Source organism: Pithys albifrons, chromosome 3 (genome assembly GCF_047495875.1).
Source record: "Pithys albifrons albifrons isolate INPA30051 chromosome 3, PitAlb_v1, whole genome shotgun sequence".
NCBI lineage: Eukaryota > Metazoa > Chordata > Aves > Passeriformes > Thamnophilidae > Pithys > Pithys albifrons.
In genome coordinates, this window is record NC_092460.1 from 33,745,820 (window position 1) to 33,772,371 (window position 26,552).

The 26,552-nt window shown below is 38.6% G+C and overlaps 1 protein-coding gene across 10 annotated transcripts in view; it reads right to left on the reverse strand.

The window, feature by feature from the left end:
- The window catches only part of SOX5 (SRY-box transcription factor 5), a 296,501-nt gene that overhangs the window by 82,162 nt on the left and 187,787 nt on the right, over positions 1-26,552 (reverse strand). For 5 of the 10 annotated variants that reach the window (XM_071551297.1, XM_071551301.1, XM_071551298.1 and 2 more), the window contains 2 exons: positions 23,039-23,162; positions 9,000-9,085 (listed from right to left, as the gene is read on the reverse strand). In XM_071551297.1, coding sequence (XP_071407398.1) covers positions 9,000-9,085; positions 23,039-23,162 — 210 coding nt within the window. The remainder of the gene's footprint in view (positions 1-8,999; positions 9,086-23,038; positions 23,163-26,552) is intronic. The other 5 variants (XM_071551303.1, XM_071551302.1, XM_071551299.1 and 2 more) reach the window with 1 other exon arrangement.

The window sequence follows — 26,552 nt, forward strand, 5'->3', positions numbered from 1 at the left end:
ATGATTATATAATCTTCTTTTCAGCAACATCCCTCTGAAAAGAGCAAACAACATAATAGGAAAACCAGTAGTGTAAGCCAACTCTTTCAAAACCCAGTGTCTGGAATGCGCAAAGGGCACAAAGTAGGAAAAGAAAAGAAAGGGTTTTTTTTGTTTTGTTACTAGATTTTTCATACAGACCTTTCCAGGGAGAATTAATTTCAAACAAATGCAAGCCATGAAACAGCGTGTTCTGTGAAACACAAATACTTTACAGGTCTTCCCTGTTGCCAATACAAGGTAGGAAGAATCATTTTGGTTATCTCAAGGTATATATACAAAGGTTGCTGTTTACTTCTTTTTCAACAGAAATTACTTTGGGACAGTGTAATACAATTCTCAGATAGTTTTTTCCCATCCTGGTTTAGAACACTGGTGGGCAGGTGCTGCCACTGTGGCTATTTTGACTCTGGTTTTGTCTTGCAGCTGGTTGAACTCACAACATCGCCACCACCATTCCAACCATGTAAAGTCCCAGTTATATCACACAAAAATATAAACAAAGTCTTAGCTGACATATATGCCTCCGCTTTTCATGTGTTATTTCATACCCTTCAGACTTGTCCTAGACAGGACGTTGTGTAAGTGAAGACTGTCATATTCCAATCTGCAAACAGGCTCTTCTGCTGGCTGCTAAAACTACTTATGATGTCAGTTACTTCAGCAATATTCATCTAAAATTAATGCCTTATAAATAATCAAGGAGTAATCTGCTTCCGTCTGTCAGGCTAACCCCAAAAAGAAAGAAGTGTAACATTTTTGCAAGAGAAAAGAAATTAAGGATGACCTGACCTCACAAGCATGCTTGCCAGACAGTTACACACTCTTTCTTGCATGACCTATTTTTCCCTGCTCACACCACAGAGATGTTTCAAACAAATGGCCAGTAATTCAGACTGTGTAAAACACAGAGGGTTGCCACCCAAATAAGACAGTTGGGCATCTTAATGTCTTTGTCATGTTTCCAAAAGTTTTTAGTGACTTGTTATCTCTTTTCAAGTTGAAATAGAGCTCTATCTAGTCCATGAAGGCCAGTGTTAATGTCTCACTTTTCCAAAAATGAGGGCACTGGTATGGATCATGTTCTAACATTTTGTTGTGTATTACAGTGTGTGAATGGCCCATATGAAAAGCATACTGAGTACACACGTGGTGTTTCAGTTGTAACACAAACTAACATAAGGAATAACTTACAGATAAAGAAACTGTTTATAGCTTAAGTAAGTGTTCCTGTAGCGTAAGTTCCAAAGCTGGAATTATTTCAACCTGCTTTTGAAAGATGCTCAAAACTACTGCCTATTAAATTCCTATGAGATTTAGAGAACATCTGTTTCTATTACTAGAATCAGATTCCGTACCAGTTATCAAGATCCACATCAACTGTAGTATAAACTACTTAATACCCATGGCTTTTCATCTTTTCCATTTGAGAACAACCTTCCTAGTAGAGACAAAGACACATGATATAAAAGTCTACCTAATAAACAGGTTAACTTCACTGACATGCCATTTAGATCCATTAAAATTATTAACAGTTCCCTAGCAGAAAATCACTGGATTATACTATGATCCGATATATAAGGATCACTACAAGAAAAAGGCACAGAAACAGTCACCTTTGCTAATTCACAAAAGTCAAGAAGAGAAAGCTTGCAGAAGGACAAAGCAAAATGAAAATAACACAAGTGATGACGTGAAAGAAAAATAGAATAAATGTGTGCATATGGAAGATGAGGCAAAGTTTCCTCATGCTGGGGTTTATATGTAAAGAGACAAGAATATGAAGATGAAGGCTGGTAAGTAAAAGATAACATGGAAAAGATGTGCTGCTTCCACTGTCCAAATGTCAAACGCCAATGGGAACCCAGAGGGTAAGGGAAGGAGGAGTAATAGCTGTATAAGCGTCTTGTAACAGGTTTTTCTTGAAGGGATTTCTTGAAAACAGCTAGACTCTGATGTTAGTCCATATGGGCTCAGGAAAGTCGGAGAAAATGCTGGCTGCACTTTTTCCTGGATATTTGCACATGTTTTTTAGTATGCAGAATGTCTCTGTATGTAATTGAATTGTTGTTTTTGCCTCTATTAATACATATGCAAATGAGTTACTACTGCAGCTGTGCTGTATTAATCATATGTGTGCTTCTGTCTGTCTGCCCTGCAGGCTCAGGGTCGGAGGGAGGGGGAAGAGGGAATTCAGTCTCTTTAACCTACGAGAAAACTCATTCATGCAGACAGAGGTCTGCTAGCAAACAACAGGCCTGAGTTACAACTGGAAGGCAGAGAGGCTGGTCATTTTTCAGTCTTTTTTCATTTTTCATAGATATGGATGGAATCTGAGTTACGCAGAAGGGACTGTTAATCTAGATAAAATGAATATGCTACCACTGCTAATTCTTTCCCCTGGAGGGCTATGGAAGGAGTTATAATCTGACAACCCACAGAGTAGTCATGATATTGTTTTATCATGTGTATTCACTGCCTGTAAATGTCCACTGTGCATATGCTCAGACACTCACAGTGCTCAATAAAATACAAAACATTTATATGTAGTCTTCTGTAATGACTGTCTCTTGTAAATTGATTGGATTCTGATAAAATGATGTGATCAAGCTTTTCATTCAAATCTATTTTGATAGAATATATTGAGTTTACCCATATTTTGTATACACATACATTTCGTAAGATTACATCAAAGCCAAGTATGGGCTATTTAGACACCAACTACAAAGCACATTTACCCACCATGAACAAGATTTATTTCAGTTGATATGTTCTGTGCTTCATGCTTTTACACAATCTATCACAATCTCCAAATCTCAGCAGGTATCCGGAAAGCGAGGACTAGTTGCATCCTGGTGTTGCAAAGCTTGCTTTCGAGTTAACTGAGGGGAACTTTTTTCATTTAGAAACACAGGGATTGCTCAAAAACTCCCCTGGCAATCAGTAGCCTCTGATCTCACACCTTACTTATGTAGTTTAATGAATATAATGAAATTGTCACTAAGGACTTCATGTAAAAAGTAAGAAATCTTCTAAAGTTCAAATTTTGGAAAACAATTTGCCCACAACTCATATCCACATAGTGACCTTCACCCTGTTTAGACAGTCATAGCTTCATTTCCAGGAAGAGTACTGGGCCCCACATTTTTATAGCTGAAGGACCTAATCTCTTTCAAAATGGCCATCTTGGCTACCCATTTGCAGAACAGGTGGTGGATATCTAGTGGCGAACACATTCCCTTACAAAGCCAGAAGGAAGTGGCAAACAGAAGTAGGGAATATAGAATCTGCATAAGGCAGCAATTTTAACAACTGTTTCAAAGGGCATCCAACAAAAATGTATACGTATTATGTTGCTTTACTACTCCTATTATTATCATGATTTGTGATGGCCATCAGAAACAGTGCAGTGATATACTGAGCTAATGGCAGATGGACAACTGCCATCTTTTGGTTATGCTAATGAGAAATGTCACTTTTCATGCACTTAGTTGGGGGTTTTTCCCAGATGTGTGGGCTCGCAGTGAAAAACTAATTCTACCTTTTTTATGCTTAAGTGGATTGCATGAGCATTATAATATTGTAATTAAACTGTGCACTTATGATTCATTCCCTACAAATTAAGTCAGAGTCCAATTAATGAGAACAGGTAAAGGAGAAAAGCAAACAGTGAAAGGATACTGACTCTCACAATTGAAAAGCCAGCTTAGGTAGCATTTAAAGGAAGATACTGTCCAGCAAATAGAATAATCTTGCACTGCTAAGAAACAGTTTACCTTCTTGTAAGCAAAGAGGTCATGAATGCAGATTGCAGAGTAAATGAATAATGGATAAAGTATTGCCATCTCTTGGTCACATTCTGTAGAGACAGTAATGGGGCATCAGACTTTTCTTCTCAATCAGAAATAATTGCTATGTCTTTCCAACCCTACCAAGCTAACTCCCTGATACAAGGAAAGAATAAAGTTTTCAGTATTCAGATGCATCACTACAGTGTTCATACAATTTTTTCAGGGTCTTCTTTCACAGATTTGAGGTGTTGTAACTCTGGAAGACGAACTACTAAATATGGTCAAAACTGGTTTTGTCTATAGATTATAGCAAGAAATCAGTTAAGAGATATGCAAACCCCCCCAGTAATTAAATGTGCTTCACAATTACAGCATGGAAATATCATGACATCTCTTTTAAAGGAAGGGGAAGTTCTGCCATCAGCTACACTTCAAATAAAACTTAAGGAGATACTTCAGAGAAATAACTAGAACTGGCAAGTAGAGAGATGCAGCTTTCCTTCAATGATGCAGACGCCAAAAGGAAGCTGGTGTGTAAGGGAAAAAAAAAGGTATCTGACTGAACAGGTGCTTTGTTTCATGAGCAACACATGTTTCATGTAATACTCATATGACCAGTGGAACAGTCTGCCTTCTGATCAGTCACTGTATACTTGTTAAACAGCTCTGTCCTTTTAATTTCCTTCAAACAAAACAAATAATGGAGACCATAAATGATTATGTGACCCTTAAGAAATCTAGAAGCAAGGTTTTCCAAAGGAAAATTTTTAATGAGTCAAACACCTACGCACCAGCAAGATGAACAACCTTGAGAACCCCTCAAATCCCAAATGGGTTTAATTTTTCTCAAAATATAGCTGCTTATGTCAGTGCCTGCCTGTGGCCCAAATTCTTCCAAAAATGTGGTCCAGAGTATGCATGCTAAACTCTACTGAAATTCAGTCCTTGGTATGAATATTCCCACGAAACTAAGAGAACAGCTTTGTTGTAAGAACAAATAAATTGACCCAAGTACTTAACAAAGAAAGTGGAGACTAAAAAACTTGGCCAAACTATTTTTCCAGATATGTTTAGGGTCTAAATTTACTTGTCATCTTTATACAAATAGCCAAAGAGAATAAACCAAGACTCTTCTAATGACTGGTGTGCAGAACTGAGACCCAGCTAAAATGCTTTCAAACTAGGACACTGGCATGAAGTTCTCTTGATTCATACAGTGACAGGTTTGGTCATAATGTTAAACACAACCAAAATAATTATGATGTCCTGTTTCACACTAAGATGAAGACAGAAGAAATTTTTTTCTTTGGAAAAGCTCTGCACTCAAAACTTTTTGTTGTTGTTGGTTTTTTTCCCCAAGAGCAGATGTTTGCAGGAAATCTGTATTACATCACACTGCTTTACTTTTTTGACGGGACACAAAATGTCCATATAAGTAAGATTACACATCCAGCACTATCTTTCAGTGTAGTTGTGGGTATATACAGCATTTGTATTACTGTCAATTAATCAGTTGTTGTCACTATCTGGTTATCAAACAAGCAATCTGGGAAATCTGAACCATTTGCACTCCCGATGGTGCAGATTCCTCTCAGTTTTCAGATGATGCAATCGGGTCCTTTGTTTCCTAATGCTCAGAAAGCACTCATGACATATTTTTTAATCAGTAAAGAAATTATCAGGTATAAGTTTATACTGAATTTTCTCAGACTTCTGGAAATATCTATTTCATATTAGCTATGCCCAAGATGATCAGTGTTAGAATAATCACTTCAGTTTAGGTTTTGTAAAACTTGTTACATGATATCTATGCTTACAGTTTGGAATGTTGATCTTCAAGACTGAAGAATTTAATTCTCTTATCTTCTGAACCATATAGGAAAAGCTCATGTTCATATAAAGCATATAGCAGTACTTTTGACTCATTAGCCTTATTCAGTAGAACACAGTGCCAAGGCTGTGTTCAGTTTGTTCTTGTACACTTGAAACAGAATCACCACGCGGCCTTACTCCTGAAGAACAAGACCATATGATATTAATGGGGGAAAAAACTAACATAAACTCAAGATGCTGACCAAGAGGGATTTAACTGCAATGACACCTTTTAAAATGACACTTCACACAACATTCAGGATTGAGTCTTCTCATCAACAGAAGAAAGCTAAAAACTTTTTTTCCCCCCACAAATGGCATTTATGTCATTAATTGTGGGAATGAGTGAATATGCAGGGCTGATAGACAGCACTTTATCAGAGGACAGGTTCAAGCTTGCATCATGTTAGTTCCAGCTTCTCCAACATGGCCCCCTCCATCTACTCCTTTTGCAACACCTAACAATGCAAGTTTTAGTTTCCATTCTCATTGAGTCATTAGTCTCTCTGTGGATACTGAAAATAAAGGCAATCACATATGGCTAATTGTGGCCGATATCGGATGACAGAATCTGTATATCCCAGTGGGGACTCAAGGGCAGGGAGAGAAAGGGAGGGCTTCAGATTACAAACCAGTCACTGGGAATCAACAGGGGACTTCAAACTGAGAGACTGCATTTTCACTGACAAGGAGTTTCTTTGCCACAGGAAAACAATCAGGTGTTAGCTGTTCTTCTATAAATACGGTGTGCATTTCATCTACAAAAAGAAAACTCAATTTTGACAACTAGGGATAAAAAAGTACTTCCTGTTGATCTCACAGTACACTACTAAAGATATGACCCAACTTAAAATTCTCTAATGAAATAACAAAGAAGTGTTTATCACTACACAAACAAACAAGAAAAATTCCTTGGCTTTGTCTTCACTAAGATAACAGTTGTATACAACCAAAACTCATCCTAAGATATTTATGAAGTCAGTCACATTTGTACAAACCCCACCTTTTAACAAAAAACCTGACATTACAATAAACTCTATTTTAATCAGAATACTTCAGCCCACAGCATGCATACAGTCCAAAGATTGTCCTGAAATGAAAGTAAACCATTCTTCCAATTTACTGGAGCACTGATGGATTATTTTAGGACTATCTTGAATGAGAAATAAGAATTAGACTCAGACCTCTGTCTTCTCACTGCTAGCTAGCTCCATGTTTGTTTTTCCTTCTTTCCCCCTCTTTCTCCCATATGTCTGGTCATGTGTGTTTGGCTATTATAAGCACTTTAGCAATACTGACATTACTCCTCAAAATTCATTTCAGAGGGATGACTTTTATGGCTCCCATGATTCTTAAGCCGCCTACAGTATTTGTAACTCACAGAATCAGAAACTAACACACAGACAGTGTATCTTTTCATACAAAGGCACAATAGGAATGAATGTATTAACCTCTGTGGTGCATGGAATGTGTCAGCTTACACACTGGCAGCTATTTCTGTGAAACTCAGCTCACTTCCGCTGGCTGTGTTAAAATAAAATGAAAAAAAAAAGATCCTCCCCAGAACTATATCCCACGCTCTCACACGCTGGCCAAACAACTGAAATATCTGATGTCTACTTCATACTGATGTGGGCCAAACAGAGTTTGAAAATGCATTTCACACATACTGGTTATAAACACTGAGCCTTTACAAGCAGGTATAAAGCTCTGCTGTTTCCATGTGACTTGGCAAATAATGACGAGTGGGGGAGATGCATTTGCATGGAGAGAATGGGATTTTTTGTTTGTTTCTAGAAAAGAGTGTCAATACAGATTTTGAAGAATTAGAGATGATGTCCTTTTAGTCCCAAATTTCACTCAGCTTCATCCTACCAGCAAAGTATACTTGGCAGGTACCAAAATTCAAACTGCAGCAATGGACATCACAATTGCTTAATTCCAAGGACTTGAGAAAGGCTGTGTGGCTGATCAGTACCACCTGAGGAACATCTGCACTACTATGATCAGAAACCATGGACACCCTAACACCTTCAAAATGTAAAACTGTATCTGCAGTTTGAAAATCAGATACATCTGGCTACCAGGCCAACTCTGTAACGTAGCTGAAAAAAAAATTCTTTAGTATCTTTCCACCTGTTTTCTAATTGTCTATGTTAAATTAGGATAATCACTAAATATCTGCACTACAGCAGTGCCTAAAATGCTTGGGTACCACCATAAAACACTGTAGGAGGGGCCAGTCACTGCTTTGAAGAGCTTACGGCCTAAAAGGACATAATCATGTTAACGACTTTTAAGCAGTTTAAAAGTGCTTGTCAGGACAGAGCTTTTCTGCCTGGCAATCCATTTCCTTTTGGTGGTTTACACCTAGTCAGCCTTTACAGCCTGCATCAGAACAATCTCATGGAAAAGTGTCCTGGTTTCAGCTAGGATGGAGTTGGGTTTCTTCTTAGTAGCTGTTTTGGATTTAGGATGAGAATAATGTTGATAACACATTGATGCTTTGGTTGTTGCTAAGTACTGCTTACCCTAAATCATGTATTCCTCAGTTTCCCATGCTCTGCCAGTGAGAAGCTGTACAAAATTCTGGTAGGCATCAGGGCCAGGACAGTTGACCCAAACTGGACAAAGGAATATTCCATATCAGAGAATGTCATGGTCAGTATATAAACTGGGGGGAGTTATCCAGGAGGGGCTGATGGCTGCTCAGGGACAGGCAGGGCATCAATCAGCAGATGGAGAGCAGTTGTACCTGCGCATCACTTGTTTTTCTTGTATTTTATTCCTCTCTCCTTTTCATTACATTTATTATTATTTTTGTTATTATCATCACTGTTACTATTGCATTTATTTATTTCTGTTATTGTATTATTGCTTTATTTCAATTATTAAAATATTCTTATCTCAACATACAGGTTTTAACCTTTTTTCCCCCCCGATTCTCCTCCCCACTCCACTTTTTGGAGGGGTGGAGTGAGCGAGTGGCGGTGTGGTACTTAGTTGCTGGTTGGGGTTAAACCACAACAGTAAGAGAAGCAAACATGCCTCTATGCAGAAATTCAAAGTACAAACCTAAAAGTAGTGAAATGGACAATAAAGACACAAAAAAGGTAACAAGAAGTTCCTGCAAGGTAAAAGGAAAATGTGTATCATTTGACGACTCTTTTGCTTCAGACGCAAATTTTACGAGAACAGTCCCAAACCCCAGTTAATTGCATTGTGTTGCAATGGAAGAGAAAACTGGTTTTCATATTTACTTAACCTTTGCCTCTTCTGCATTGTGCTGGGACTTACCTGCAGTTGGAGTGGACCTAAGCCCGGTGTTGCTGCGGCAGCAGCTGCCATGGTAGTTGGGATCAGCTGAACGGGGTAGGGGTCACCTAAGTAAGAGAATAATAGAGGCGTCAGCACCTTTTATCTGCTCTCCACCTGCAAATTAAAGTCCTGCATTCACTCTTTCCAAAAGCCTTCTTTTGTGTGCCTTGTTGAGGCCTAATGAAAAGCTCTATTGTGCAGCCTTTTACTAACACTCTTTTCACAATTCTGGCTGAGCGAGGAATGTGAATAAAAGGCACAAGCAATTAAGGCGGAAACCTCATCCTTTTTCATGATGTATTTAGGGAAATGGAAAAAAAAAAGTGCACATTGATCAGAAGGCTGCACTTCAAAAAAAGGAAAGAAAGAAGATAGGGGTGGAGGAGAAGAAAAGGAAAACAGTACAACCTTGATAAGATCACAGCATTAGAAGGGGACAAATTTACAAGCTTGTCCAGAATATGAAGTTAACCAAACTCCATTCGCTGTTAGTAAACTGAGCCTCAGGCAGAGCAGAAATGGCACTCAATTGACTACTCTGCTTTCTTTTAGCTGAGAAAAAATCTCACTTCAGTGTCAGGGTTTGATCCTACAACAGGAAAAAGCACATGAAGGTAAGGAAATCAGATACAAGCCTCCGAAATCCCTTCCCTACTCCACTTCATGACTTGGGATTCAATTCTGCTCCTGAAGGAGAACTATTTCAGTCTTAGGAAGAACTGCATTGTGCTGAATGAGATAGAGAGGCCTGGTAACGGTTTTAAGATAAATTGCAGTAATTTGTAAAGGAAAATTACCTGAGATGACAAAAATTGAGATGGAGACCGCTCTCTGTTAATGTTCTGGAGTGCTCACTTTTGGTCACTCCTTACATATATGATTTGTTAAAATAAACTTCATACTACCCCATGCACAAATCTATTACGAAAACTGGTAAAAAAAGTTACACACATTATATTGCTTCTCCAATGAACAAATGTGTAAGCACTTTCCACTGAAATACGGCTCACCAGAGCGTTTCTGTATGTCCCTGTGCTCTGGTGACATGCGTGATTTCTGTAGCATTAAAACAGCCAGTTGAAATGCGAGTATGGAAAGAGCAGAACGCTTTATCAGGAAAATCTACCTAAATGTTCCTGTACATTTTACTAGAGAGGTAGATTAAAAGTTTCCCTCTATTTTCCCCTTTATTGTGCTTTTTTGAATGAACTCTGAGGGGAAAAAAAAAGACAATTAAGAAGGCAATGTAGGGTGTTCTGTACAAGCATTATTAGTTATTAGTGAATTAAAGTTTATAATGTTATCAAGCCTTAGTTACAGGAAACAGAAAACAAAGGGAATGAAATTTATCTAATGTTTTTTAAATGTTAGAAATAAGCTGTGTTGGCGCACACACATTCAGGAAAACTGATAATGTTTATTTTTTCCTTTTATAATGCAACCTTCTTTACAGAGATCTTTTCATTCAAGCATTTTGATTCTGTTAAGAATTAAATACCACAACTTCTAGAAATGAAGGGCCAGCAAAAAACTGGGCTGCCAAAGCATCTTAACAGAAATTTAACTTCATTTAAGTATGCATGCTTATATTTAAAAAGCATCTTAACAAATGCTCTGCTGATTGAAGCCTCACAGTCTTTCAAGGCCTACCAGCCAAGCAATGGGAACCCAAAGGTCCGCCCAGGCATCCCCATTCACAAGTGTCTTCACACCAGAACCAGGCCACAACCTCTCCATTTATATTTGTCAATGGGCAACAGATTTCCTGACTTGTTTGATTGGGTTCTTTTCCCCAGAGGATGCCATTGTTTTACATTTTCCAATTTTTAAATGAGGCCCCCATTTTCCCTGTCATATCATGGATTGAATTTCTCCAACTTGAAATTTTCTAGAGGGCTATCTTGTGACTCAAGCAGTGAGCCTTAAATGTGTGAAGACAGAAAAAAGAGATGGTGGTCAGAAGAGTCAGGGGCAATGGTGTTTAGCTGCTTCCAAACCACCAGTAGCCCAAAGGCTAATCTCAGCACGATTCTGAAAGTCTCCTCTCTAGAAAGAGACATTTTGATCAAAAACCCACCATGAAAGAAGAAAACGTTTTTAGTTTCTGAACTGAAAAAAACCCCAACAAAACAAACAAAAAAAAACAGGAAGAGGGAAAAGTTTCTCCCTGGGATACTGATTCTTACAGCCCATTAAAATTTCTAGTTTTATTTGCATTCGAATATACATATTAAAGACAGCCTCCATGCGCAGTCCCATATTCCTCTTCTCTCCATACACATGTGTAAGCCTCACCCCTTTGAGGTAATTCATAAATCCCACTATTCTGACCTTCCTAAACAGCCAGGCAGACTCTCTTATGCTCATCTATTGTGGCAATTCCTACCCTTTACCATTCATTAGGTAGAAATAGCAAGGAGATGCTTCTGACAGAAGAACATGCTGAAGTCCCTGTGGCCACAAGCATATCTCAAGGCCACGTGCACAGTCTCAAACACTTGCTTTGAAAGTGCAGGCAATGCCTCTGGGACTTCTGCTAGAAAGCAACTACGACACCAATACATGCCAATGTAGTTTTTCAGAAGTCTAAAGAACTCAGATTCATCCTAAAACCAGATTATAGCTGTGCAGAGCTAGGCTTGCCTGTCGACTGGACTAGTTTTTTATTAGCTCACTCTTTAAAGGGTTTACATTTTTCTCCTGCTACCAAATAATTTTAACTAACAAAACCAGCAAACAAACCTGAAAGGCTTCTGCACCCTATCACGAATCTTTGCACTGTCATAGTTTGGTAATACTCTCTGCTATCTTTTGGTTTAGCATAGGAGACAGAACACAAAAGAGCAAGGAATATGTTCAAATGTCATGCTGTGACCTGGGCCACTCAACAGGCCAGTGGAAGAGCCAAGATTAGAACTCAGAGATAACTCATCAGACAGTGCCCTTCCCAGGAAAGGTTTCAGGCCCCTGTCCATGATAATGCCAAGCACTTACATATTCACATCACACAACACAGGAATAACTGCCACCCCTCAAAATACTAACAAAGGTCTCAGGTCTTAGCTGATGAATTGTTTGCTGTTACTCTAGTACACATCTCTCTATTATCCTTAAATTTATTCCCATATTAGAGTGAAGTTTTTGAATGAGCGGTTTTAGCTAATTCTGAAGTCTGGGAAATTCATGTCTTAACTATTTTACTACATCTTCAGTAAATATCTTATTTTTAGATGTAAAGAGTGGTTGCATTTTTTTCCCAAGCTCTAGAAACATTTCAGGAATGTGAGACGAGATATACAGTTTTTAGAAATAGATTTTCCCAAGCCAGTCACAAGTTTGCACAACTTAAAACACCAATAAATTCTCAAAAAACTACATTACATTTCCATTTACTAAATTCACTATTATCCTACTAAGGCATGCAGGCGGGAGTGTTCCTCCCTGCATCTCTCAGCTACCAAAGAAACATTTTGTGCAGTTCTTTCATGTTCCAAACTGCCTCTTGTTGTGTGTGAACTTTTCTTATAAACAAAGCATCAGAGAGCAGTTTTGTTGCTGTTGTTTTTCTTTAGTACACTATATGGTAAAATCTGGAACAGATCAAAGGCTGGAATTTTTATTGTGAGAGCAAGGTAAAAATTATTTCATTAGCTGATGTATTATTCTCTAATCTGTAATAATTTCCCAGCCACTCAGTGACATCACTTTGAAGAATAGAATTATTCAAGACTGACTACATGAAAAGAGCATAGAAAGAAGGTATTGCAGCACCTAAAGAAGTGAAGGGGTGTCCTAGTTCAGCAGCTGGGACCAGTTTATCACTGTCTTCTCCACCCTGTATGTAATGTCTCATGAATTGTTAAAAATGGACCATTTGCACCAGCTGCCCAGGGCACACCTGACCCCTCAGGATGTAAGCTACGTGTTAAAGAAGCCTGTGAAATAAGAGCTGTGATAACTCCCCTCTGAGGAGTCCTTAGCATGTTCACACCCAACCTGAGGGGTCATGTCTGCTAATGGGCCATCAACAATTCCAAAAATACCCCATGACTCACAGTTAGATCACCCACTGTGGAACTCCCCACCCTGGGGGAGGTACTGGGCAGCTCCACCTGAACATGAGGATATATAATTTTGGGATTGGAGACTCCTGGGACCTCTTGTCGGATCCAGAGGAGGACCAGAACCTTGACAGGACTGCGAGCGCCATCTGCACCAACAGGTTTTTCCCTTCCTTTTACTTTGGACTCAGGGGAACCACCGGGGAGGGTGGGAGGGTGGTGTGTGTGTCTTAGCACAGGGACTAACACACACCATTCTGTTTGTGCCTCAGGGTGCTGGTTTATACTTCTGGGTTTTGTGGGGCAAAACCAATTTCTCTTTGTATCACTGCATTCATTGTAATATTTTTAGTAAATTGTAACTCTGACTTATAATCTCTTTTGTGCTGGGTTCATTTCTCCTGCTGGTTTATCTCTGAACCAGCACAAGGGGATATGGGGGAGCTGATGGAGTGTATTAGAGGTGTTGGTGCACACTGTGAGCAAAGGAGAACACCAGTGGCTCAGGGAAGAAAGAACACAAGGCTGAACCCTCAATTCTGTGCCAATACTTTACTTCTCTATCCTTCTTCTGGTCCGTCTTCCACAAACATACCCGGAACCTCTCTCCTGATAATTTATGCACTGCAACTTCTTTCGATTTCAAATCACACCTTCATCCTTGCCCAAAATAATCTTCCAAGATCTTGCTTACAAGAGGATTTTTCATGAAGTACATTCTTTCAAACCACTCTTTCTATGAACTCTCCTATGATACTCCACTGCAAACACTTTTCTGCGAAAGTAAGTTGTGGTACAGAGCCAAGTGGACATCCTGTCCCAAAACACAAAATAACAGCCCTGTGTTTAGGAACTTGATTTTCAACTGACTAGCTACTCAGTAAATGGATATTAAATGATGCTGTACTTGTGGAAATACAACAGTGCCTCTTAAACCATTTATATGTTTTTCAAAACTTTATCAAAGGCATTTAATAAGTTAAAAAACATTTAGGCTTTATTTAATACTTTTAAAAAAATGAAGCACAGGAGCTAACATTACGCGTGTTGCACCATTCACCCAAACTCCTAAGATGTTTTTTTGTACTCCTTTCTCTGTCACTCATCTCATTTATTCTCCTTCATGGTGTAATCCCCCCTAGTGTCTTGTCTTGTCTCCTGACAGGCTGCAAGCTCTTCAGAGCAGGCACAATTGTCTTACTTGCTATATAAATCAAGCTACATGCTAATGTTAAATGATAATGTTTTGACAGGATTTTTAAGTTGAACCTGATTACATGAAACAATAGAACACTCCAATTCTTTTTTTCCTGAAATTTTCTCGCCTTAAAGAAAGGATACTAGAAGAGAAGTAGGGTGTTTATTTCCCATGATTTTTAAAATCTCATTGTTTTCCTCCTACCTGTCTTTCAGGGAAAGCAAATGAAAAAAGTTGGAGGTCATGGAAGAAGAAAAGAGAAACAGAGCAAAGAATATAAGGAGTAGGAAACGAAACCAAATTCTTAAATTATAATTTCCAAAACCAGTATGCTAAACTAAATTCCATGAAAAATACCAGAATAAATATTTCCTTGGATTCTACTGAATGGAGTCCTATATTATTTTCACCCATTTTTGACAAGTTCTAGAAAAAGCCACAATTATTTTACACTCAATTTATCACTTCAGTGGATTTATAATAAATAATCACAGCTGATGTCTAACTGACAGGTAAGCCACGGCACCTCTTCTCACCACTCATTCATCCTCAACCTGAGAATCATTTTCCTTTCAGTTTTTTTGGTGTGATGGTGGACATGTAGTAACAATAATAGGAAGCTGTGAAAGATATGAGCAGTGTGCCATGACTCTACCTCTAGGCATTAGGGATTTAGATAAATAAGAAAAAGAGTATGAAGAAGACACCACCTGGCTTTCAAAAGGACATCCAAACTGTTTCCTTGATTTTCTTTGAGGATAGTTCTGGACAGCATTAACCAAAACACTAGTCTGTTTTAGTATTTTAGAGAAACTCAGTATAGTGAAGGGATGGCTTTGGAGGGACCTAATGCAGCCTCTCAATTCCTATGAGGAGTGGATCAACAAAGTGCTAGGCTACTTGTGGCAGTGTTTGGTTGGAGGACAAGAACCAATAGCTATAAAGTGAATCAAGAGAGGATCAGAATTCCCCCATGAGGGTAGTCAGATGTTAAAAAAAGCTGTCAACACAGGATTGTGCATTCTCTGTACTTGATGGCTTGCAAGTCTTAACCGAATAAAGCCCTGAGTAATCTATTTCCTAGATGACCTTGCTTGGAGGAAGAGGTTGGACTACAAGCCTTATGAGATTCCTTTCAACCAGAATAATTCTGTGATTTCCAGAATACCCATTTTAAATTTTTTATACACCTGTTTATAGTAATTCAAAAGTTCCACGTTCCAAGGAAAGATAATGCATTTCTACAGAAACTCATGTGTGCTCATGAATTTAAAAATCACTACCTTTATTTGCTTGCCCAGCTATGCACAACAATGCCATAACACCATAACACCATGGCCTAGAAACTGAGCTAAAACTATCAGCCTGTTTTAACAGGACCCCATTGTTTTGCTTGTCTGTTTTGTTTTTATTAGCATTATTCTGAGAAGCCACACAGAGATCAGGGGCTACTGAATTCTTTCCCTTAGAAACAGTCTTTAGATGTGTTGTTGTATTTTGCAGCCTTGATGCCTTCCCTTGCATTTGCAACCTTACAGAGCTGATACATTCTCACGTATGCTAAAAGGCAAAGTTGTTACCAAAAATTCCTCCTTCTTGTTGGTTCTATCCACAATGCTATTACTCTTCTCTTATCCTGGGGCAAACATGAGGGTTTAGTCATATGCTCATTCTTTTCCAAGGCATAAACAGTAGCCCTCAAAGATGACTAGCATCTTTATAAAGAAGCTACAGTATGTGGTCCTCAAAACACATGGTTCCTATTTTTGTCATTCTGATAAAAGCATAGCAATGTCAATATTTTTTTTTCTTGTGATTTGGTGATTGTCAATGACCTGTATGTCAGCTGACACAGCTAAATCAGAAATTAGCACTCAGTTTCTTTAGAAGACAGAAACATGGACACTGAGCACAAGAAAAACTGTGTATGATGGTCCACATGATATTCCATTAAACAATGGAACATGTGACTGACTACAAAACAGAGATACATCAGCAAATTTCCCTGAGGAAGTTCATGGCATTTAACTCCTAAACATTAATTTTATTGTACTGTGTGAGGAACCAATTAACTGAGAGTTTCATTTTTATCAGACATCAGAATTGTTATTCGGAATATAGATGAAGAGTAAATTCAGCATATTTCAATTTTATTAAGCTTGACTTGTTCATCTTGCATATTTTTGCCAATTTTGAAAGGTAATTAGATATTTTATCGATAACTCTCTCTGCATTATTTTATTTAGAGTAGTTCCAGCAGTAACGAGTTGATATCTGAGACACATACAATGTACCTATTGTATATCCACATTTCCCCTCCTAATTGGATATGGTTGAAATAGTGATTAAAGTGCTTTCAGGAAACCTCGTGTTGATGACATCTGACTGTGAACACAATATCATTTGTTATAACAAATTATTCACAGGGGAGAGGAGCAATGGGCAAAGAAAAAGAATTCTTGTTTCCAAAATTTGGCATATCTCCATAAAAATAACAGAGGTATCAGGAAATAAAAGGCTACCTAGAAGCTTTCATGGAATTTGCAAAGAACCTGGAAAAGGTACTTGGGGAAAATCCTGTTCTTGGAAACAGAGACTTAGCAACTATTGTTTCCTGAGAATAGAAAACACACCTAAAAACCTTTGAATAATTCAGTTCAGAAAATAAAGTGTACCGTTCTTCATCTTCCAGAGCAGAAACTATCTGGAATTCAACAGCTTCACTCACACTGAAAAGCCTCAGGACTGATACAATATACCACACTGCTCTAACTGGCTAGTCAACATCTCCCTTCCTTTTTAATGTTATCATCAAATGCTTTAAGAAGTGATGGAGGGCAGTTTCCAAAATTAATCTTACTTAGCACCACTAATTGAGGAAGACCTGTCTTCTTTACAAAGTTTGGGCTATACTGTGTGTTTCAGTGGAAAGTTAATTGTGAACTGTTCTGCAAATGCAGAAGCACAGAAGCAGCACACAGGGAAGCATCTGATGTCGTGCATTCTGATACTTATATTTGTTGAAGAACACCCAGTGTTGAACACCCTCAGAATACTGTTCTCAGCCAAACGACTTCTGTCTTTTCTGTAACTAGGTCCCCAGAAGCACCCTCTTTTGCTTTCCCAAATCATTTTCATTCCCTTTATCATCAGCTATATAGGAAAGACAATCATGCCTTAATATTCCACGTACCAATCTATACATATGTGCATTAATAAAAGGATCACACTACCTACGACTGAAGAGCAGCCTCCTCAGAGGCAGAATCATGCAGTTTTTAAAGAGCACAATACAAAACTCCTTCTCTTCTATCACTTACACCATTTTTATGCTTTCAAAGCACTTCACAAATATTAATTAGCTCTAAATAAATTCTAATTATTTCTAAGAGTGGCCCTAGCAGATCTGTATCATCTGGTGTGAAATCTGACTGCAGTGAAGTCAACAGCAACAGCTCCTCAGACCTTAGCAGAGCTGATATTTCACTTGCCATTGCTAAAATGCTGGGAGTCATGTATATTATCTAGTACGTATCACAAGTAGAGCTGACCTAGTGATAGCAATTGTAACAAATGATAGGGTTATGGAATGATGTCTGGGAAGAAAAGAAGGGTTAAATGATCTGAACCAATCTGTAGAGTCCAAATGAGGGAGAAGCTTTGGGAAATGCATTAATTGGGCTCTGTTTGCTTTTAACATCAGCTGAAATGGAAGGTGCTGCTAAACCATTTTAAATACCTGGGATACTGGGGTTAACTCCTAACACCTACTCATGCTGCAGGTTACTAACTTAGTTAACAATCCACTTTGAAACAACAGCTCTTATAAAAACATTTGCATTATATGACTATATAAAAATTACATATTATGAGTACAAAAAATACATATAAAGAGGTTTGCATAACAGTAAAAACACTTGAATTTCAAATAGCACACACTACATGAATAACTAAGTACAGAGCAAATAAGTATTTTTCTTGCAAATTGTGGACTACGAAAAAAATAAGTTGGCAGTATGTGATGGACTCTATAGTCCACAATTTGCAAGAATTTTCATACGAAAAACATACTTTGGTTGTAAATAATAATATTAAATATTTCATACATGCAATTATAACTTGGTATAGAGGTTAAAAATCAACTGGAACCACAGATTATGAATCTTTTTCTCAAATAGAAATGTAATCCTAATAGAAGTTCGTCTCTTTATCTCTGCCAACTTTACCACCACACAATATGCCATAGAGAAAAAAGGGGAAGTGTCAACTTGTGTAAATTGTCCCTTATGTAATGCAAACCATCTGTTTAAAAAAAACAAAACAAAATGAAAAACCAAGCCACTCCCAAGCATGATCTGCTATGGAGAAAAAGAAACAAAAGGAAATTTAGTACACTGAATTGGAAGCCAAAGACCATGACCTGCCATGCAACCACGAAGAAAATATTTACCCCTTTCCTCCCTGTATTTACTCAATTTTGAAAAATATTTGGAGAAGTATAATTGAATAATTTGCTCTGCACATATTAGAGATTGATATTGTTGTATTCTTTTGAGCATTTCATCTGTCTAAAATGTTTTCAATCAGACTGGAACACAAGGAGAGAAAACCTCTTTGTCTTCAGTAACATACCACACAACCATGCCAGCAATGGGTCAGAAGGTCCCTGAGTCCTCAGTCACTGGAACCTGGCAAAGAATGGGGCATAAAGTATCAGTATACTTCTGCCCCGTTCTTCTACTCTTCTTGAGGTATCTGCCATGAGAGGAGTCCCTGTTAACTGTTATATTTTTGTGTTATCTACAGCCAAATCCTCAGAAAACAAGCTACATGTATAGAAGAAAGTCTCTCCCTGGGTAAGTCATTGGTCTGTTGGGAAGCACTGGCAGAGGAACCCTACAACACCGGGGGACACACATTTGACCCTCTGTTGGGAGAGACAAGTGAATCAGAAAGCACTCAGTAAGTTCATTTGATTTCATTATCTAAGCTGAATGAAAGTAGAACAGCAGTGTAACTAGTTATTAGTCATTTTTTCTCTTTCACTGACCCCCGAGGCTTGATCACGCATCCTTTCCCATTTGCAGCTGTGCTGGCTGAAGAGCCCACCATCTCCAACCACAGCCCTCTGCCAAAGGTTACCACTGTGCCCAAGCTGCTTGTTTAATCCCTTCCCAACATGTTTCCATGAAAATTAGCCTGCTCAGTTTAAGCAATTTTAATAAAGGGTCCTTGCTATCCCAGCCCAGACATAAGCAAGTTAGGGAATACTTAACCTAGAAGCTTGGTCTGTGTGTTGGAAATTTGGGGCACAGTGATGAGCTGTTGGAAGGGGTTATCTCTGCAGCTGCTGGGGCTGGAGGCAGCAGCAACCCAGTCATCAGGTGTGACCAATTCCACAGCTGACTGAAGAAAGATCTGCAGGACTTTAGATACTGTTTAAGAGATCTGACTTTTCAAAGGGGCAGGGTGTAGGAATCTGAAATCCAGCTTACTGCAAAAAGAGCTAGAAATCTTAAACAGCAAGCCTTGGTCAACAAAGGCTGAGAGAAATTCCATCACCAAGAACACAAGAGGCTTGGTAATGCTCAATTTGAAGATAAGCTGTCTCCTACCTTAACATAAGAAAAGAGTCTAGAATGAATGTTATCAGACTGTGTTGTAATCCCCTGCTGTCTTCCCTCCATAAATTCCTGAAATTACCATAACCCTTCCTACCTATTACCATGTGTCTCCCTGAAACCTTAAAAAGTGGTCAAGTGTTCAATAAAGTATTCCAGTTTTGTTCCCCATGCTGGGATCGTGTAGTTTTTGACCGTCTCAAATGACGCCCAACGTGGGGCTTGAAGTCTCGGCTCCCAATATTTGGAAGCTAGCCGTCCAGAGCCCGTTGGCAGTAGCAGGAGAAGCGGCGCCTCCGCTCCGCGGACGGTGTGTGGTCAAACTTCGAAAGGGTTCCAGAACTAAGTCCCTGCAAGGATTTGCGCAGGTGAGCGACCACGAACGGAAGCTTAAAAGAGCTTCAGGGATAATAAGAAAAATGGGGGGAAATCTATCTTCAGAGCAGAAACATGTATACTCGATTATGAAAAGCCTGCTTAACCTACACGGCTCAAATATTGATGAACAATCTTTACAGCAGGGTGCATAAGAGTTTAAATTTCCCTTTGAAGGTGTCCCCAACAGATATCCAAAATCAACATACTCAGCATCATTAGTTAGTTATGAAAATATCAGTTGTTGCAACAATTCTCTCTTCCTTTTCCCTCAAATTTGTATATCTCCCTTTTAGTGAGGAACAATATATGACAGTTTTCATAGTATTTTTGTTATTTGTGACTGGAACTGAACTGTCCCATGAAAATTTTTGACATTCCTGTGTTCAAGTTGCTAATGCTAATAAATAAAGGAATCATCGCTAAAGAATTCCTATCAATCAGCCATACAAAATTACTCTGAAAAATGTATCAGTCCAGAAAAATGGCAGGTTTTCCAAAAGGACCAGGAAGATAAAGAAATGAAATCCATTTTCATAAAGCGCATAAACTAAATTTAGAACATGGAATGGCAGTCATGTAAAGATGCTTCCAGTAAGGTCTTCCAAGTTCCTAGGAAGGCCTTGCATTCAAAAGCAAACTCAGTGGAAGGTATTTAACCTGTTCAGAAGCTGAGCAAATTAATCTGCTGAATGTTCCCTGTTACAGTTTTGTGCTGGTATCCACTTAAGCTCAGTTCAAATCAGCCCAGGTGACTGCACTGAAGTTTATAGTACAAGAATTTGCTAAATATCCCTGAGATTTGGATCCTAGGGCCTTTGTCACTCTTCAAATGAAGATTTAGTCTCCTAAATCACTCAGGTGCTTTACAAAGTTTTATTCAAAGCTCTTCGGTTTACAGTCTACTACATCTTTGCGAAGTGGACTGATACACAGTAGGGCAAGCAGAAAAGTGGGAGAAATATGTTTTAATGGTCTGTCAAAAACATTCCTTGGTGTGAACACGCTGTAGTTTCAAAGCAGCTAGGTTTTTCATTGCTACACGCTTTCTAGGCGTAGCTAAATCCATATATGCTTTTTTGTGTACACTAAACTGTGAGTGAAAAGAAGAAATCCTTTGGACTACTTATCACTTTTCCTCAGCTTCTCCGTCAAATTCAGGCAAACATGCTAGGGAATCACCAAATACAGAGCAGTTTTTCCACTGGCTTCTGCTCAGTCCTAGACCTTGGCACGCTGTTAATTCCAAGCCTTACTGCCAGGAGCAGCAGCAACTTTGCTCTTTTTTCTTTTTTATTTTCAAGGTTACACAAACATGTAATGTCATATCTACTTCATAGATGTGAAGAACTATAGGACTTTCTCACAGTTAACGTGCATGCAGTAAGAAGAAGGGAAAAAACACCTCAATCCTTCCTATCCAAACCAGACTTCGTTAACATGGAACTAATTTAATCTGCCAGATATGTCTAATGGGGTGCTTTCCTGACCTTTTCCAGGCCTACAGTTAGGGTAGCATTCATATTCAGTGTGGCTTTCAGTTAAACATTCTGTAATGTGAATCATTACTTCTCCCAGTTGAGAGAGACTGAGTGTGAAATCACTGGAAGAACTGAATGAGCCTATGTTTTGGCACTGCAGCTGGTGAGGGACATGAACAATAATTTTCAGTAGTGGTCCCAGTCTGTAAAATATTAGGAAGAGGTATTAGTGGCCAAATAAATTGAGGTTCACATTCAAGTACTGTATCTACATTCAGAAGCTGAAAGAAATCTGAAATTGTGGCTAAGCCAGTTCAACTGAAGACGTCTTTTTATATTCTGCGCTTATGAAACAGCTACAGGGGCAAGTTCTAAGCAATTCAAAACTCCTGATGAACTCATGAGTTAGTCAATGATACAGATGGATACACTGACGTGGACATAACAAAGCTAGACACCCATGCTAGAGACAGAGAAGGGTAGAACAAGCAAGTCCTAGACACCTCAAGAGGAAATGGATGGCAGAAGGGTTACATAAACACAAATATGAAAACAAGACTATGAAATTCATGGTCTAGATAAGTGTGTTCATGGACACGGAGTTCCTTGATTATTGCTTAACTTGTATTTATTATCATCCTGTTGACAGGAACATGAAATCCTATAGAAGACTTAAACAAAATTTAAAAAAAAACTGGGGAGTGTAGAGAACATTACAAATCTTTCAAAGATTAAAAAAGTAGATGCCGTATTTTTTTAGTGCTAGGCTCTCATAAATATACTCATAGTTTGTGTTAGTCCATCAAACTGAAAGGCATATGCTATCTTTGATCTCTGTGCAGAACCCCCGTTGAGATTAATGTGAGTTCTGTGTGAAGAAAGAGACTAGAATAGGCCCTCAGTTCACAAATAGTAAGCAGGCTGCTTCAGGAAAAAAACATGTTTTCTTACAACAGTGTTGAAATTGATTTGGAAGTTTCAAATAGCTTCTCTTCAGATGGAAGTTCATATGTGTGGTCATGAGCATGTTCACTTGTCAAAAAGACCTGCCAGAGAGAAGGGGCCCAAATCTACCTGTTGTGTGAAATGTTTTGCTGTTATGTTCAAACACATACTTCGCCTCTGAAAACCTTTTCTCACATGGTAATGACTAATCCTCTGTTTCACACTCATCTCTGCAAGTTAAAGGCTTTGTCCATCAGTGAGGTGATACTTTTACACAGACTGGCACAAAACTGTGCCCAGTACCCACTTTCAGCTAAAAAAAATCTACAGGACTTACTGCATCCCGCTTTGTAGCTGAAACCAGGAGGAAGAAGGAATCCTTGCTGTGCAGCTGCTGCTAGGGTTCGTTGGTCTGGAGGGAATACAGGAATCATTAATGGAGGCAGCTGACCCTGGACCTGCTGAACAGGAGAGGGAAAATCAAACACGGAATTTTTTCTGGAGACAGTGTTTGCTAACATCCTTTCTTTTACTTCTGACCTGAGACAGGTTTGAATATCCCTCTCCATAATGGGGTGTTTCAGCAGCATCAACTATTTAGCTTCATCTTGATTACCAAACACTTCATACAAATTACATAAATCCAAAATAAACTGAAAGACTCCACATACCTATACCATAGCTGTATCCATATATCTCTCTACATAATTCCACATACCTACACATAATGCATACCTATATCCCACTTACTGTATCACCCTGGTCCATGATGACTCACTTATCTTGGACTGTAGGATGGTTTTCTTCACTTTTATTGCACTGTGTAACACTATCTCTGTCTCACAGTAGCTTTCACCCTCACTGAGCAACACAGACATCCAAACACACGCCTCTTGGAAGTAAAAACAAGTGCATAAGCAGCAAAGTACTACTTTTCTGCCTGTACACATGCACCTATTTGTGCAGGTGAAAAGTCTCTGAGATGGCAAGAAAAAAGGCTGAGACATTCTATTCACAAATAAACACAGCTATGTCTGATGCGTTAGCTGTTCAACCCTGCACAGCAACTGTACACAACCATGCAAGTCAGGAAGTGAAAAATATTAAGTGGATACTGCAGAGGACTCAAGACATGCAGAAATTAGTCATCAAAACTGGAAGTTGGCCATGGCCCAATGTATAATACCATTGCTTTTACCCCGTTCTGTCAGAGTTTTCAATTGCTAGAATTGGACATCATCTTTGTACTTTGCACAGATGAGAAACAAAAAAATTGCCAGACATTTTGCTAAATGACTAGTTTTAATCAAAAAAACCCACTGTACTGCACAGATCAGTCAATAAAGGGAGACTGACTAAGTTTTAAAAAGAGCTCACCTAGATATTTAATGACACTGTAAAGCTGAGGCATCAGAGATGGACATGTTATCAAAGACTACAACTTAGCTTGTGATCCACAGCCTCAAGAAACTAGGAGAATTAGAGTGTTAATAGACAAGCTTTTACAAACAGAGGCATAAGAAGGTGTTACTCTTCATTATTGCCTTGCATAGCAGAACAGGCAAAAGACAACCTGCATGAGCTCCTTGCCTGCCACAGTTCAGACTACAGCACCTGCACTTAATTTGATTTTAATATAATCTCCTGAAAATCCAGGAGATGTCTCAGTTCACTCAACACTGTTACATGGTATAAGAGTGATACGAAATTTGGGATGGTAACCTCTTAATTTATGCCAGGACCTGTCAAAACCTCTGTGTGTGCTGACTGCATCTGTATAGTCAAATAATTTTCAAGGATGGAGTTCAAGAGCGCTGTTGATGGAAATTCTTGCAGTGGGAGATTAAGACTGGGACTGAAGCTAGAATAGATGTAGCTCCAGTCACTGAACTAGCTTGATCCATTTCTTGTTACTTCAGTGTTTTTTCCTTTCTATTCTGATCCTGTTACCAAGAAGGCATACTTACTTTCAACTGGGTTGCTGGAGAAAAAATTACATAAAATGTGATTTGTTCTCTATCCCCATTCAGTCATCATAGTACTGCCCAATATCTGCTTTTTCTTCATGTGTTTGTTTTTTGTTTGTTTTGCTTGGGGTTTTGTGGTTAGCTTTTTATAAAGACAAAGACAAAGTAACTATATTCTTTTAGAACAAAAATGAACAGCCGTGTGGAATTTTTGCATAGTACTCTTCTTCGGCAAAGAGCCACAGAACTTTTTTTTTAAATGGTTTCCAAGGATGAAAGTGACTTTGCCAAGCAAAGAAGCTTCAAAACAGGACTCAAAAACACTAATAGAAAGACAGATGGTTCTACTAAGAGCTCTGCTGCCAAAAAAAATGTTAAAAAAAAAGTGAAAAAAATGGAGTGATGTTATTGAAGCTGACTGCAAAGTTCTCTGATGACTGCAAATACTCTTGTCCCACTGCAAGTGTTAACTCTGCCTCCAGGGCTAATATAACTAAAGCACCACACACACACAGATTGTCATTGCCAAGCCCACAATGTAGCACAAGTCTGCACTTGATTCCAAGTGACTGCCAAATACACGAGCAAAACACCACACTGAAAAATTCCCATTTAGGAAAACATTTACCAGGAAAATGCCCTTTCTTCTTAACTCTGCTGCATTTCATTTTTTCAAATTGCTGCTCCTCTTTACCTCTCCAAGGGGCCTTATACCCACTAATTTCAAATGACACAACCCTGGTTGCATTAAGGAGGTAAGAACTATAGAGTGGTGAGGATGGTTTGCATGGATACAGAAAAAACGCAGTCAAAACAATGTGATTTTCATTCCAGGATGGAATGTATGTAGCAGCACTCAAATAGCTACATTTAATTTTCTCCTAAATACAAATAAATCAAACATTATTTTAATCCGATTACCTGACACAATACAATACAAATTATGGACTCTTTTTTTCTATGGCTTATTTAACTACTACATCTAAACTTTGGCTATGTTTATTATTATTAACTAGAATTGCTAGGATACAAGTGTTTCAAGAGGCATCAAATACAGGCCCTCCTGAGTTTTTACGTGAAGGGTATTCCCCCTTTTTTGTCTTTTTTTTTAAGCCATTACTACATTAGTTACTTCTCTTGAATTTTTATTACACAGCTATTAGTGTATGTACTGTCCAAGTGGGAAACTGAGGCCCTCACAGCTGCCTGTAGAGATTTTTGATTTTGAAAAGTGCCTCACTGTATCTTTATTTGTTCTGGTGCTTTTGAAAAATCTGCCCCTAAATGACTTAACCATATAAAAAGAATTGTTAGTAAACCTGGAACCAATTCAAGCTGTTGAAGCCCGGGCCAGCATCTTCCCAAATTTGTGCATGTCCTTTATGACTTGACCATAACAAATCCAATCACATAAAGTTGTACATTCAGTGTAGCCACAATTAGATTCCCGGCATTCCTGGCTTCATTTTAATTGTAGTATTTCCGCTTAAATCCTGGTCTCCTACCTACTTTTAGGAACATACTATGGTTACCACAGCTACCTAAGCACTAAGCAGTATGTTTTTAACAGTTACCCCTACTGTTTGTTACTAGCTCCTGCTGTGACTTACATAAATTTAGACAGCAAACACTTGACAACTACAGTTCTACTCTATTTTCTGTAAAATTTCCCATGTGCTTTGGGTCACTATGTAAATAGCTACACAGACAAAATAGTTTAAAGAAACATGAAGATTGCAAAGTTAGTCAGTTTTCCAAATCTTAGGAAACAGCAGAATCAGGGTAGCATGCATGATGTTATTTTGGTCCTTTATACCCATGCATCCTGACAGGATCTTTAATTTAAAGTTCACAGTTTCCCCCCCTCACACAACTCTTGCTTAA